This window comes from Lagenorhynchus albirostris, chromosome 3, assembly GCF_949774975.1.
Source record: "Lagenorhynchus albirostris chromosome 3, mLagAlb1.1, whole genome shotgun sequence".
In the NCBI taxonomy this organism is placed as follows: domain Eukaryota; kingdom Metazoa; phylum Chordata; class Mammalia; order Artiodactyla; family Delphinidae; genus Lagenorhynchus; species Lagenorhynchus albirostris.
Genome location: NC_083097.1, coordinates 161,354,068 through 161,370,305, shown reverse-complemented (window position 1 = coordinate 161,370,305; position 16,238 = coordinate 161,354,068). Strand labels below are relative to the sequence as shown.

Genomic DNA, 16,238 nt, shown 5'->3' with positions numbered 1-16,238 from the left:
GTCTATAAGGAGAAGGGTAGAAAGCCTATCTAAAGAAATGATGACTGGAAACTTCCCAAATAATGGGAAAGATATGGACATCCAGGTACCTAAAGCTCAAATATCCCTAAACAGGTTAAACCCAAAGAAGACTTCATAAAGATGCATTATAATCGAATTATTAAAAATCAAAGAAAGAGAATTTTGAAAGTAACAGGAGGAAAGTGATACATCACATAAAGGGAACCCCAATAGACTATCAACAAATTTCTCAGCAGAAACCGTGAGGCCATAAGAGAGTGGCATGACATATGCAAAGAGCTGAAAGAAAGAAACTGCCAACCGAGAAAGCTTTACTCACCAAAGCCGTCCTTCAGAAATGGAGGAAACAAAGACTTCGCAAACAAACAAAAGCTGAGGGAGTTCACCACCACTACACCTGCTTTACAAGAAATGGATTTCCTCAAACTGAAATGAAAGGATGCTAATTAGTAACGTGAAAACACATGAAAGTATAAAACTAGTCAAAGTAACTAAGAATTGGTTGTTTGAAAAGACAAACCATTAGCTAGACTAAGAAAAACAAGAAAAGATTCAAATTAATAAAATCAGAAGTGAAACGGGATAAATTATATGGGGTACAACAGGAATATAAGGGATCATAAAAAATTACTATGAACAGTTATATGCTAATAAATTGGATAACCTAGAGCAGCGGTTCCCACCCTTTTTGGCACCAGGGACCGGTTTCATGGAAGACAATTTCTCCACGGACTGGGGGCAGGGGGGGGATGGTTTCAGGATGATTCAAGTGCATTACATTTATTGTGCACTTTATTTCTATTATTATTACATTGTAATACATAATGAACTAATTATACAACTCACCATAATGCTGACAGGAGGCGGAGCTCAGGCAGTAATGTGAGCAATGCAGAGCAGCTGTAAATACAGATGGAGCTTCGCTCCTTGCCTGCTGCTCACCTCCTGCTGTGCGGCCCGGTTCCTAACAGGCCACGGACCCATATCAGTTCGTGGCCTGGGGGGTGGGGATCCCTGATTTAGAGATATTAGATAAATTCTTATAAACATACAACCTACTGTGACTGGATGACGAAAACAGAAAATCTGAACCGCTAAATAAGGAGTAAGGTGGTTGAATCAGTAATCAAAAGCCTCCCAACAAAGAAAAGTCCAGGACCAGATGGCTTCACTGCTGAATTATACCAAAGATTTAAAGAAGAATTAATATCAATTCTTCTCAAACTCTTGCAACAACTTGGAGAGAAGGGAACACTTCCAAACTCATTTTATGAGGCCAGCATCACCGATACCAAAGCCAGACAAGGACACTACAAGAATAGAAAATAACAAGCCAATACCCCTGATGAACATAGATGTAAAAATCCTCTACAAAATAAAAGAAACCAAATTCACAGCACATTAGAAGGCTTATACAACATGATCAAGTTGGATTTATCCCTGGGATGCAAGGGTGGTTCCACATACGCAAATCAATAAATGTGTTACACTAAATTAACTAAATAAAGGGAAAAAATTATATGATCACCTCAACAGACGCAGAAAAAGCATTTGACAAAATTTAACATCCTTTCGTGATAAAAACTCTAAGCAACTTAGGTATAGAACGAATATACCTCAACATAATAAAAACCATACATGACAAACCTATAGGTAACATAGTGAATGGTGAAGAGACCTCTTCCAGAACTGTGGCATCTAGAAAGGGACTGAGGGGGGGTGCCCCCTCCTGCAGGGAGGCTATGCCAGAGGGCTCCATCATGTCTCAAGGAGGTCTCAGTAGCCTGTGCTGAGCTTATGGGGGGCTGTTTTCAGGGTGGAGGAGATCCTCTGTTTTCAGGAGAGCTCAGTACCTGGTGGTAATTACAGCTCTAATGTCACAAAGTGTGGGCCAAGGAGGGGAGTTTCTTGCATAGAAGTAAAGTTTGTAAGGAAAGAATATGTTGCCTTCCAAACACCAAAACAACCTAGGAGATGCTGTGAGTGCTAAGAGGGACAACAGCTATTTCTTCATGGTGTCAAGGAGGGAACAGCCCCTTGTTTACCATGTAATTCTTAAGAATTTAACCAGTGTCAGGGCCTTATTTATGGATGGGCTAATGACCCATCCACTTGCCAGGAGCTCCTTTTTTCAGTATCTGTATGTCCCCAAATGAACTTCCTCAGAGGAGAATGTCATTAATGTAACGTCATACCTGTGCTCCCAGAGCAAGGTCGATACAGCTCACATCCTGCCTGCAGAGACTGTGTGCAGTGACAATGGTGTTCAAGTTCCCTAAGGTTAACCAGTTAAAAGTGCATCACATCCCTTAAGAGGTGAAGGCCAACTGAAGCTGAGAGACTGTTGAAACAGGGACTGAACACAACAGACTTAACCAAATCTGTGGGAGCATGATATTTACCAGCTGCTGATTGGACAGAGTCAGTAATTTCCACAATGTTGGGGACTGGGTACAGGGGTTTGTGTGGTGAGACCACAAACTCAAGGTAATCCACTGTGAGGTGTCATTCATTCCTTTTCTTTTTTTTAATTTTACTGGAGTATAGTTGATTTACAACGTGGTGTTAGTTTCAGGTGTATAGCAAGGTGATTCAATTATACATATGATATATTCTTTTTCAGATTCTTTTCTCATATAGGTTATCACACAATATTGAGTAGAGTTCCCTGTGCTATACAGTAGGTCCTTGTTGGTTATCTGTCTTACATATAGTAGTGTATGTAAATCCCAAGCTCCGGATTTATCCCTCCCTCCAACGTTTCCCCTTTGGTAAACATAAGTTTGCTTTCAATATCTGTAAGTCTGTTTCTGTTTGGTAAATAAGTTCATTTGTATCATTTTTTAAAAAATTAGATTCCATTTGTATCATTTTTTAAAATTATGACATTTGTCTTTCTCTCTCTGACTTACTTCACTTAGTATGACAATCTCTAGGTTCATGTATGTTGCTGCAAATGGCATTATTTCATTCTTTTTTTATGGCTAAGCAATATTCCATTGTATATAAGTACCACATCTTCTTTATCCATTCCTCTGTTGATAGACATTTAGATTGCTTCCATGGCTTGGCTACTGTAAATAGTGCTGCAATGAACACTGGGATGCACGTATCTTTTTTTTTTTTTTTTTGCACGTATCTTTTTGAATTATGATTTTCTCCAGATACATGCCCAGGAATGGGGTTGCTGGATCATATGTTAGTTCTACTTTTAGTTTTTTTGTTTTTTTGTTTTTTTTTGCCTCTCACTGCTGGGGCCCCTCCCGCCGCGGAGCACAGGCTCCGGACGCGCAGGCTCAGCGGCCATGGCTCACAGGCCCAGCCGCTCCGCGGCATGTGGGATCTTCCCGGACCGGGGCACGAACCCGTGTCCCCTGCATCAGCAGGTGGACTCGCAACCACTGCGCCACCAGGGAAGTCCTACTTTTAGTTTTTTAAGGAACCTCCATAATGTTTTCCACAGTGGTTGTACCAAGTGCCATTCCTTCTTTTCATGTTTTAGAACAGGCCAAATTCAGCTGTGTAAAGGAGAAGCACTGCAAGTAATCACCTCTTCACGAAATAATTTTTTGTAATGGTTTTCAATCCTTCAAAGCCCTGTTTAATTTACTTTGGCACATATTATCTACCTGGGGGATAAATCTGTGGGGTCCCATTTTGTCAAGCCAATTTGGAATTGGCAAAAACATTATTTAAGGACTTCCCTGGTGGCGCAGTGGTTAAGAATCTGCCTGCCAATGCAGGGGACACGGGTTCAAGCCCTGGTCCAAGAAGATCCCACATGCCGTGGAGCAACTAAGCCCATGCACACAAGTACTGAGCCTGCGTTCTAGAGCCCACGAGCCACAAGTACTGAGCCAGCATGTCACAACTACTGAGTCCGTGTGCCACAACTACCAAAGCCCATGTGCCTAGAGCCCGTGCTCCACAATGAGAAGCCACTGCAATGAGAAGCCCACACACCACAATGAAGAGTAGTCCCCACTTGCTGCAACTAGAGAAAGCCCACGTGCAGCAACGAAGACCCAAAGCAGTCAAAAATAAATAAATAAATAAATTTATTTTAAAAAATTATTTAATTTTAATTTGTGAATCATTAGTTCAGAGCTTTCCTGTTCACTATAGGATACTTTAGGACAAATGAATCCTATGACTATGGGGTCTTTAGGCAAGTTGGCTGATGGTTAAGGTGAGACATGCTTATTTGTCTCCTATTTTATTTTTTTTATAGTTATATTTTTGGAATAATGTTTTTACTGCAAAAAATACATAGAATTATAAAGGAAACAAATTATGTAGAAATACAGTTATCAAAATATTTTTAAAATGTGCGATATAGCACATGTAGTTTTTATTAACATAGTAAAGTTTACTGTCTATCAGTGGGTCTTATAGCTTTGATAATTTTTTTTTTAAATATGGAAAGCTTCACGAATTTGCGTGTCATCCCTGCACAGGGGCCATGTTAGTCTCTGTATCATTCCAATTTTAGTATATGTGCTGCCGAAGTGAGCACTGTCCCCTATTTTATATCCAGTAACTCCTCTAAGATTATTGGGAATCTTAGATCATCTTAGATAATCTTAGAAATTATCTTACCTTGCTTAAGTTTAGTGGGATCCTAATATAACTGTACCGTGAGACCCAGTATTACTATTATTATTTTTTGCGATACGTGGGCCTCTCACTGTTGTGGCCTCTCCCGTTGTGGAGCACAGGCTCCGGACGCGCAGGCTCAGCGGCCACGGCTCACGGGCCCAGCCGCTCCGCGGCATGTGGGATCTTCCCGGACCGGGGCACGAACCCGTGTCCCCTGCATCGGCAGGCAGACTCTCAACCACTGCGCCACCAGGGAAGCCCGAGACCCAGTATTATTTGCATGAAGGTTTGTGAATCAATGCAATATAGCAGATGACAAAATTAATTCAGAAACTATGTTGTAGAGGCCCCAGAAACCAAACAGTGCCCCTTTATCTTTTCTGTTGTGTAAATTCTTTTACTGTATTTTAGATTTCCAGTTGGGTTAAATTGTGGACCTTTGTTTCAGTATTTTTTCACTTATTTCCTCTCTCCTGTCCTTCCCTGTTTTAGTTTTTCAGTCACTGTATATACTTCGGGGGAGAGGGTGACCTCTCTACCCTGGTATTTATAAAATTTTTCCCTCCAGAGGGCCTCACATTAATGCCATGAGGAATAGGGGTCTCCTCCAGGACAACAGGTTGCTTTATAGGGTTTAAGGACCGCAAGTTTAGGTCAGTTTGAACTAATCCCTTGGCTGTGCCACAAGGATGCCATGGGTGTTGCCCCCTGTAACTCTGACGGTCAGGAGCTTTGTTGCAGTAGAGACAGGGGCAGCAGCAGAGGTACTTAGGGGTCCTGGTGCGCCCCCTGGTATTAGGAGGGCGGATTCAGCCTGCCATCTATTGGCTGTCTTTCCCCCTCTCTTCTCTTTTTCTGTCTTTTTAAATGACTGTTCTTTCAAGAGCAACACTCAGTGGAGCCACCTCTTGCACAGGGCATAGTCTCTCTCTCTCTCTCACCCTCACTGGGGTATGTCGGGGCCAAGCCTGCCTCTGTCACAGCTTCACTCTAACACACAGATAAATCCTGGCAAAGATATCAACCCAGGACTAATACAAGGAGGGTGCCAATCCCATACTGCTGCTCCCCAAAGCCTAGGAATTCTTGAAACTGCCAACTCTCGTCTGCTGAATCTAAAACTGAGGCTTCGTATGGTCAACAATGCAACACAGGCAGCACAGCTCACAGCACGAGGTCCCTGGCACCTAGCAGCCCACAGCCCCGGCTGCCACAAGACAACACAGCAGGTGAGCGAGTCAGAGCAAGAGAAGACAGACCCACGGGTGGTGGTCATGTCTGGCCAGGCTGCTCACCACACCAACTGTTCTTGCCACCTGAAGAGATGTGATTTCCATGTTGAGACTGATGCTGGTGTGTCATGCAAACACACACACACACTCAGGGTAGGAAAAAGCCTATGACCGGGACTTCCCTGGTTGCCCAGTGGTTAAGGCTCCGCTCTCCCAATGCAGGGGGCATAGGTTTGATCCCTGGTCAGGGAACTAGGATCCCGCATGCCACCCAGTGGGGCCAAAAAAAAAGGTCTATGACCCACGTAATCACGCTCTTGGGGGGAGGGCAGGGCTGGCCTCTCCAGCAGCTCTGAGAAGGCTTCAGAAAGCAAGGAAAGGAGCCTGGCCTGGATTTTTATCACGGCTAGGGGATGTTAAAGGAAAAATATTCAGTGACACTTGTCAAAGAGGTAAAGCAGATTTTATCCAGAACCCCTGGGACAGGTACAGAGACCACTGCGATGGGATTTCACAGCCAGGGGGAAATGAGACTAGGCTCAACTCTGAATACAGCACGTGGAAGTGGGAATTCATGGCCAGAGCAGGGTGGGGGGCGTCAGTGGATGGAAAATTACTAAAAGAAAAACCAGGGATTGGTGGGTCTGGATAAACTGACCTAACAGGATTCTTACTGAAGTCAGGCCAGGGTGATCGCACATCACCTGAGCAATGGCGGGAGTGTAGGAACCCAATCAGATACAGAAGGCAATCAGACATGGGCAGCTGGGGAATTCGGTTTAACTGACGCAGCAGGGTTTCTGGTAAAACTGGATTTCATGAGGAACTACACAGATAGGCCCAGGAGAAGGTTTAGGGTCAGAACCAACGATTCTCTGGTCAAGCAAAGAATCTTTGTCAGGGGTTGGGCCAGGATAAGAGTTCTGCACACAGACAGGGGCTTGTGTGGCTGGAATGTGAAACTAATGCCAGAGGACTACAGATTTTGTTATCGGCTTTTCCGGGCGTGGACACAAGGGGAAGAGAGAAGGGAGGCGTAAGCTGTCGGTAAACATCAAAAAGCGTGGAGTCTGTACAAACACAGAGAACAGACTTGTGGTTGCCAAGGGGGAGGGGGGCTGGGGGAGGGAAGGACTGGGAATGTGAGCAGATGCAAACTGTGATATATAGAATGGATAAACAACAAGATCCTACTTTGTAACACAGGGAACTATATTCAATATCCTGTGATAAACCATAATGGAAAAGAATATGAAAAAGAATGTATATATGTATAACTGAATCACTTTGCTGTACAGCAAAAATTAACACAACATTGTATACCAACTATACTTTAATCAAGTTTCAAAAATGTGGAGTCTGACTACTCATTATAAGGACAAACTTGGGTATGAAAAATATGAATTCACAATGGCTTGTTTTTATATAAAGAAACATTAACAGGAAGCTAAAGAAATGATTAAAACTGTGTATCTGCAGTGGCTGGAGTAACAATGCTGGAGGGGACCAGGATAGGTGGGCAGTGACTTTGCTTAAGTTAGGCTTTTGTATCTCACAGGTTTCTTGAAAATAAGCAAAGTATATACACCCCGTGTTACTATTTAATAGTCTTTCTTTAATTTTAACTTTTGTACATAGGAAACTATTGTTAAGATCTAATTCCTTTGAACACTAATGGTTACAAAAGTATAAACCATAATTTTCAAATCCCTTGCTAACTAAAATGACAAGGTGTATCCTAGTTTGTCCCTTCCCTATATCTCACATGGGGGAGGGTGGTATTTTCAGAAATCAATATAACATAATGCAACAGGGGTTTGGGTTTAGTTCTTTAAATGCAGTAGAATTTTCAAAGATGTATGTAAGCTTTGATTAGCTGTCCTCACATCAATTGCTTTAGCTTTTTTTTTTTCTTGGCTGTGCTGCACGGCTTGCAGGATCTTATTTCCTTGACCAGGGATTAAACCAGCAGTGAAAGCCACGAGTCCTAACCACTGGACTGCCAGGGAGCTCCCTGCCTTTTAAATTTCAATATTCTCTAAGGACATGCACAAACACTGATGTAAAATGAAACACATACCTGAAAACGTAAACACATTCATCTCACATCTTGAGGTTCTCTTCCCTAAAAGGAACAAAAATTCTATTTAGTTCCACAATTTTCTTGCCTTACCGACATCATATCTCTCAATCAACTGAGATTTTTCTTTAAGCCCAAGAAACTAAAAATGTTATTTCCCACACAGGGAATTAATTACAAAGTGCTAAGGGAAACTACAGCCAAAGGGCTGCACTATTCAATGGATAAAAGAATCCAGAGGAAAGAGACACAAATATTGGAATCAGCACAGATAAGCAGTCAGCATCTCACAGGACAGAAGGAGCCTGTTTGAAAGTTTAACACCCACTAGCCTCTCCTGGTTGAGATAGAACCGCTGGACCAGGTCAGTCCCTGGTGAAGGAGGGTGGGGGCACCTGAGCAGCCACAGGGATGGACTCTGGGAGCGCCACACGCCCTCCTCTCCCTGGGGAATAATGGAACCACTCCCTTTTTCAGGCTTCCATTCCCACAGTGAGAAAACTCTCAGTAGAATTCAATTTAAGATTCTGACCCAAAAGAACTCCCAAATTCATGACCCCTAACCCAGGACACAGAACTCCTGTCACAGACTTTCTCAATGTAAACAAATTACACTCTGAGCGCAGCTACACTGTGGATGTAAAACTCCAACCTAGGGCTTCCCTGGTGGCGCAGTGGTTAAGAAACCACCTGCCAATGCAGGGGACAAGGGTTTGAGCCCTGGCCCGGGAAGATCCCACATGCCGTGGAGCAACTAAGCCCATGCACCACAACTACTGAGCCTGCACTCTAGAGCCCGCAAGCCACAACTACTGAAGCCCATGCCTAGAGCCCGTGCTCCACAACAAGAGAAGCCACCGCAATGAGAAGCCCGTGCACCACAACGAAGAGTAGCCCCTGCTTGCAGCAACTAGAGAAAGACCACATGCAGCAACAAAGACCCAACTCAGGCAAAAAATAAATAAATAAATTTATATTTAAAAAAAAAAACCCAACAACTCCAGCCTATACCTAGAAACAGACCCGCGGGAACCACGGTTACAACCTCAAAAGGGGCATCACCATCCCATCTCCCCCCAAACCCTTTCTGCCATGTGCAGTTGTTATCCCCAGCTTTCCAGGGCTCTGTAGCTTCTCTCAGCTTAAAGGCTCCTTCCATGGTGGGTGTGAGCAGGTAGGACACCTGCTGGGCTCTCCAGGAAGAACCAGCTGGGCCTTCAAGTACTTCCCTTTGCAGCCTCAAGGGGGCCTTACCTTGAGTCACTGACCTCAGGCCTCTGCTCCCAGTCACATTGCTTTGGACCACAAGATGCTATTTTAAATGACCCCAGTGGCTGAAGAATCTAGCAAAATCACACAAACCTAGTGTTTATGTAGAAAGGAGGGGAAAATTGTAAGGCTTTTTTCTAGTTCAACAAGAAAACGCATAAGTATCTATTACTCTCAGAAAATAATGATATTAATTAATTATTTCCACAGCAAGAAATTGTTTTATAAAAACATAATTGGGGGGGGTAAATTAGGAGTTTGGGATTAAAATATACACACTACTATATATAAAACAGATAACTAACAAGGACCTACTGTATAGCACAGGGAACTATACTCAATATCAATAACCTGTAATGGAAAAGCATCTAAAAAGTATATATACATATATTCACATATAAATATACACGTATATATGTATATATGTGACTGAATCACTTGACTGTACATCTGAAACTAACACATTGTAAATCAACTATATTTCAATAAAAATTTTTAAAAAACTGTACTTGAACACCTCAAGCCCTGGAATTGCATTTGAACAACCCCCCGCCCCCCCAAAAAAAACCCAAAACAAAAAGAACAGACCTCAGGATATTACTACGCCTGCTCAGGGAGGGAAGAAAAAAGAAACAAGAATTTTTAATGCAATGTAATACAAGAATATTTTCTTTTTTCTGAAACTCACCTATTTCTTGCCTCTTTGGAAAATGCTATCGTTCAAGCTCCACTGCTTACATAAATTTTAATTTTTTGAATAACTGAGGCTCACATACATGAATAAATCTTTCCAGGGTGACAAACCCAGGGAGGGGAAGTGATTACAGGAGAGAACACCCAGGAACGATTCCAAAGAAGAAACTCTACCTAAAGGACTACCCATAGGATGTCTGTGCCCAAGATCCTCGAGGAGAGGCACAAGGATTTCATACAATGTAGTTCTGAAACAGGAGGGAAGGGGACACGGCACAACCTTTAAAAGAATGACATAGCCTGAGGACATGACATAAACTGATTAGAACAGAATAGGTCCAAGATGGCGGACAAGTTGACTTCCACTAGACCTTGAGCCTCAGTATACACTCATTGTAACACACTCACAGGTGCCATGACAGTTCCAAGGCCGAGCATAAAGGTCAAAAAGTGGGCAGTGGCCCAATTCCTGGAAATCCCCACCCCTTCTCCAAAATAGCTGGAATACCCCTCCCACTCATTAGCCTATGAAATTATCCACCCCTATAAAAATGGCCAACCCCACACCCTGGTGCCACTCTCACCTTCTGAGATGGCCCACACTCTGTCTGTGGAGTGTGTCCACTTCTTACCTATCGCTTTGTCTCTCACTGAATTCTTTCTGCGATGAGACATCAAGGACCTGAGCTTCATTAAGTCCTGAGACCAGGTGTGAGATCTCAGTTAAAAGACCGTGGGTTCAAGCCCCAATCTGAGTTATACGGTTTCAGTTCCAGGTGGTTGGTTTCAGTTCCTGGTGGTTATTCTCAGATTTCCTCTCATGGAAAATATCCACAGCAAGTATAAATCCTTAAAAAAGAGCCACCTATGACTCTTTAGAAAAAGGATAGTGGCGCAGCGGTTAAGAATCCTCCTGCCAATGCAGCGGACACGGGTTTGAGCCCTGGTCCGGGAAGATCCCACATGCCGCGGAGCAACTAAGCCCGTGCGCCGCAACTACTGAGCCTGTGCTCTAGAGCCGGCGATCGACAACTACTGAGCCCGTGAGCCACAACTGAAGCCCATGCGCCTAGAGCCCATGCTCCGCAACAAGAGAAGCCACTGCAATGAGAAGCCCGTGTGCCGCAACCAAGAGTAGCCCCTGCTCGCCGCAACTAGAGAAAGCCCGCGTGCAGCAATGAAGACCCAAGACAGCCAAAAATAAATAATTTTTTAAACAAAGAAAAAGGATAAACAATTAAAATATTGGGTCTGTTTGAAATACACCAGGGAGAACGAAGAGTTGATAATGATGCTCTGAATTGAAGACGGAAAGTTGGCTGTGGGAATGAGGGAGGGATGTGGAAATTTAGGGATTTATTGCCAGTTTTAAAAAGAGCTAATCTGGAAATTAGTCTGGATCCTGGATTTGAGACCCTGCTCTCCAAACATTTGGAAAACTCAGGAGAAAACGAGTGCCCCCTGGGAAGAAAGGAGGGACTGGGACCCCACAGGCCACAGCTCCTCCCACGCACGAACCATGGAGACGGAATCACGATTGTCCCCTGATAACCCTCCCCATGGTCACCACACATTCTAGACGAGTCGCGGGGCTGTGGGCGAAGAGCTGCCCAGAGAGGCTCCAGGCTTAAGTCACCGCCTGCAGTGACGGGACAGGACGCCCGGGGTCCCGGCTGCCGACCCAGCCCCGCCACTGCGACAGCCGGAGGGAATGAGGTCTGAACGGCGTCCCCTGCGATTTTGGGTCCGCAGACTCCTGAGTTTACCGCGTCGGGAGGCCCACGTCCCGCCACGGCCGGTTCAGACTGTCCCTCCTCCCTGTCCTGGGACACCTGACCCAGCACACTCACCATTTCCCGGCTTTGGGCTCCTCCGGCGTCTTCCCATAGACTCCCGCGGCCCGTGCAGCCCGTATTTACGTTGCAGCAGACACACCTGAGACACCTAAACGCAGACGAGATTCCACGCAAATCGTGGCCACGAGCGTCCACTCAGTTTGCAGAGCGTGGCCCGCCCACTTTCCCCTGCTGCGCCCCTGATTGGGCAGTTCGCAAGCACCCGCCCCCCTTTCTCCTGAGTGACAACAGGTCAGGAGGTCACATGATTGAGCAGAACCAGTTTCCACAGGCGGGCAGGAGCTTGTCCCTTCCAGCGACGTTTGCCTTTTTTTTTTTTTTTTTCCGGTACGTGGGCTTCTCACTGTTGTGGCCTCTCCCGTTGCGGAGCACAGGCTCCGGACGCGCAGGCTCAGCGGCTATGGCTCACGGGCCCAGCCGCTCCGCGGCATGTGGGATCTTCCCGGACCGGGGCACGAACCCGCGTCCCCTGCATCGGCAGGCGGACTCTCAACCACTGCGCCACCAGGGAAGCCCAGCGACGTTTGCCTTTAAACCACACTTGTCACTGGCCCTAGAGGGACAGTGGCGGCTTCCTCAAATCTTTCAGAATGTGGGGACACTGGTGTGCTCAGGGAATTCCCGAGTAAGATTCCGGAACAACCGATGTCCTTATCCAAAGCAAGAGGGGCGCCCTGGTCAGGCCAACTGGGAGAAGAGGGTTTGCGGACCTCCACAGGGCAATACTTGGCATAGACTGTGAGGCCACTCAGGATACTGTGACCCTTGTTTACAAACACACTGAAAAATGACCTCACCATGTGTAATAAAGAGTCTGGCTCCATTTTTATCTTTGTTGACAGCGTTGAGGCCGTCACTTTTACCTCTCCACACATGTGGTATTTTAGCTAGAGAATCCCCTGGCCTCCCAAGCACTTGACTCTGGTGGGAAGTTTGAACCCTGCAGCCCTTGCCTGGGAACAGGGACTCTTCTCCCACCAATCATAATTTGCGAGATGTGTTCAACAATACTCTCAGGTATACATTTTACACTAGAAGGAAATTTATTTTAGTTTCAGAGTGTGTGCCTAGAAATTTTGAAATGTAAACGGCTATGATATCCCTAAGGCAATCCAGTTACTATTTTTTTATAAATTTATTTATTTATTTTTGGCTGCATTGGGTCTTCGTTGCTGCGTGCAACTAGGGAAGCCCCTAGTTACTATTTTTACCAATATAACAAAAAACAATAAGTTTTGGGGGCTTCCCTGGTGACACAGTGGTTAAGAATCCACCTGCCAATGCAGGGGACACGGGTTCGATCCCTGGTGCCGCGGAGCAACTAAGGCCCTGTGCCACAACTACTGAAGACTACCTGCCACAACTAGTGAAAACCGAGCGCCTAGAGCGCGTGCTCTGCAATGAGAGAAGACACCGCAGTCTTCTCTGCGTGTGCTGCAACTAGAGAAAGCCCGTGTGCTGCAACTAGAGAAAGCCCGCGGGCAGCAAAGAAGACCCAATGCAGCCAAAAATAAATTAAAAAAAAAAAAACAAAACCAGCGGCTTCCCTGGTGGCACAGTAGTTGAGAGTCCGCCTGCCGATGTAGGGGACACGGGTTCGCGCCCCGGTCTGGGAAGATCCCACACGCCGCGGAGTGGCTGGGCCCGTGAGCCATGGCCGCCGAGCCTGCGCGTTCAGAGCCTGTGCTCCGCAACGGGAGAGGCCACAACAGTGAGAGGCCCGGTACCGCAAAACAAAACCAAAACCAAAACCAAAAAAAAACAAACGAGGTATAATTGACATTGAACATTATATATATAAAAAACAATAAGTTTTGGAAATGTGGGATATACTTGAAAACTTTTAATATTCTTAACACATTGGTTCAAAACTTCTAATGCATTTATTTATCTGAATAGTTTTATTGAGGTAAAATACACATACCATACACTGCATCCCTTTAATGTGTACAAGTCAATGTTTTTCAGTACATTCACAGATATGTTCAATCAGCACCACAATTTTTGAACATTTTTGTCACCTCTAAAAGAAACCCTGGTACCCTTTAGATATCACTTCCCTATATTCCCATCTTCCTCCTCCAAGCCAGAGTTGTAGGCAACCTCTAATCTTTCTGTTTCTACAGATTTCCCTGTTCTGGAGTTATATACGAATGGAATCATATGCAGTATTATCTTTGTAATTAACTTCAGTTGCTTAGCATAACTTTTTCAAGGAATTTCTATGTGGTAGCATGTATGGATACCTCATTCATCTTTATGGCTGAATAATATTCCACTGTATGCGTAAAACACATTTTCTTTATTTACTCATTTCTTAATGGACATTTAGTTTGTTTCCACCTTTTGGCTATTATGAATAACGTTACAATAAACTTTCGTGTACAAGTTTTTGTTTGGACATATTTTCATTTCTATTGGGCATATACCTAGGAATGAATTGATGGGTCCTATGGTAATTCTAGGTTTAATTTCCAAGGAATTGCCAGATTTGTTTTCCAAAGTTGTTGCACCATTTTATATTCCCACCGGCAGTGGTTGAGGGTTCCAATTTTCCCATATCATCCACAAAAATTTTATTATATCACTTTTTTAACTCTAGCTATCCTCGTGGTTGTGAAGTGGTATCTCATTTTTTAAAATATATTTATTTATTTGGTTGCACCGGCTCTTATCTGCGGCAGATGGGCTCCTTAGTTGTGGCATGCATGTGGGATCTAGTTCCCTGACCAGGGATTGAACCCCAGCCCCCTGCATTGGGAGCATGGAGTCTTAACCACTGCACCACCAGGGAAGTCCCTCTCATTGGGGTTTTGATTTGAATTTCTCTGATGGCTAGTGCAAGCATCTTTTAATGTGTTCTTGACCATTTGTACATTTTCCTTTAAAAATGTCTATTTACATTCTTTCATATTTTAAAATTGGGTTAGTTGACTTCTTACTGAGTTATTAGTGTTCTTTATACACCTTCAATACAAATCCCTTAGATATTTTATTTGCAAAACTTTCTTCCATTCTGTGGGCTGTGTTTTCCTTCTCTTGCTTTAAAATTTTAACTTTTAACACATACTATGAAGTTTACATCTTAAATGTCCAGTTCAGTAGTGAGAAGTACACTGACATTGGGAAATCAATCTCAGAAGTGTTTTCATCTTTCAAAACTGAAAATCTAAACATATTAAACAACATCTCCCACTTCCCTTTCCACCAGGCCCTACCAACCACCATTCTACTTTCTGTCTCTATGAATTTCACTATTCTAAGTACTTCATACAAGTGGATTCATATAGTAGTTGTCCATTTTTGACTGGCTTATTTCACTTAGCATGATGTTCTCGTTTCACCCATGTTACAGCATATGTTAGAATTTCCTTTCTTTCTAAATCTGAATAAAATCCATTCTATGTATATACTAAATTTTGTTATCCATTCATTTTTGATGGACACATGTGTTGCTACCACCTTTTGGCTCATGAATAACATTCCTGTGAACATGGGTGTAGAAATATCTGAGTCCTGGGAGTACATACCCAGAAACAGTATTGCTGGATCACATGGTAACTTTGAATATAATTTTTGAGGAACTGCTATACTGTTTTTTGTTTGTTTGTTTGTTTTTGTGGGGATTTTGTGTGTGTGTGTGTGTGTGTGCACGCGTGTTTTGGTCACATCGCCCGGCTTGCAGGATCTTAGTTCTTTGACCAGAGATAGAACCAGGCCCCGAGCAGTGAAAGCGCGGAGTCCTAACCACTGGACTGCCAGGGAATTCCCATGCCATACTGTTTTCTAAAGTGGCTGCACCGGGCTTCTCTGGTGGCGCAGTGGTTAAGAATCCACCTGCCAATGCAGGGGACACGGCTTCGAGCCCTGGTCCGGGAAGATTCCACATGCTGCGGAGCAACTAAGCCCGTGCGCCAGAACTACTGAACCCGAGTGCCACAACTACTGAAACCCGCGTGCCTAGAGCCCGGGCTCCACAACAAGAGAAGCCACCACAATGTGAAGACCACACACCGCAACGAAGAGTAGCCCCTGCTCGCTGCAACTAAAGAAAGCCTGCGAACAGCAAGGAAGACCCAATGCAGCCAAAAATAAGTAAGTAAATAAATTAATAAAAAATAAATAAAGTGGCTGCACCATTCTATATTCCCACAATAGTAAACTTGGGTCCCAATGTGTGTTTTCACCTTTTTGATAGTATACTCTTAAGTACAAAAGTTAATAATTTTGATTAAATTCAAGTTGTCTTTTTTTTTTGGTGTCATCTTGAATAATTTTGTGCCGAATCCAAGGTCATGAATATTTTCCTCCATATACATATATATTTTGGCCGCGCCACTGGTCATGCGAGGATCTTAGTTCAAGGACCAAGAATTGAACCTGTGGCCCCTGCAGTGGAAGTGCAGAGTCTTAACCACTGGACCTCCAGGGAAGTCCCTACATTTTTTCTAAGAGTATTAAGGTTTAACCTCTTATGTTTAGGTCTTT

General features: G+C 44.0%; 1 protein-coding gene and 1 non-coding gene across 2 annotated transcripts in view; both read right to left on the bottom strand.

Moving 5' to 3' along the window:
* LOC132517527 (zinc finger protein 791-like) overlaps nt 1-11,867 on the bottom strand; it is a 48,298-nt gene extending 36,431 nt beyond the window's left edge. Inside the window, exons 1-2 of the mRNA XM_060144902.1 lie at nt 11,745-11,867; nt 7,933-7,977 (exon numbers count right to left, since the gene is read on the bottom strand). Coding sequence (XP_060000885.1) covers nt 7,933-7,950 — 18 coding nt within the window. The 5' untranslated portion in view covers nt 7,951-7,977; nt 11,745-11,867. The remainder of the gene's footprint in view (nt 1-7,932; nt 7,978-11,744) is intronic.
* Nucleotides 4,434-4,537, bottom strand: LOC132518895 (U6 spliceosomal RNA). Its single transcript, XR_009540019.1, has one exon. It is a non-coding gene; the product is annotated as a U6 spliceosomal RNA (small nuclear RNA).
* Nucleotides 11,868-16,238: the final 4,371 nt, after the last annotated feature.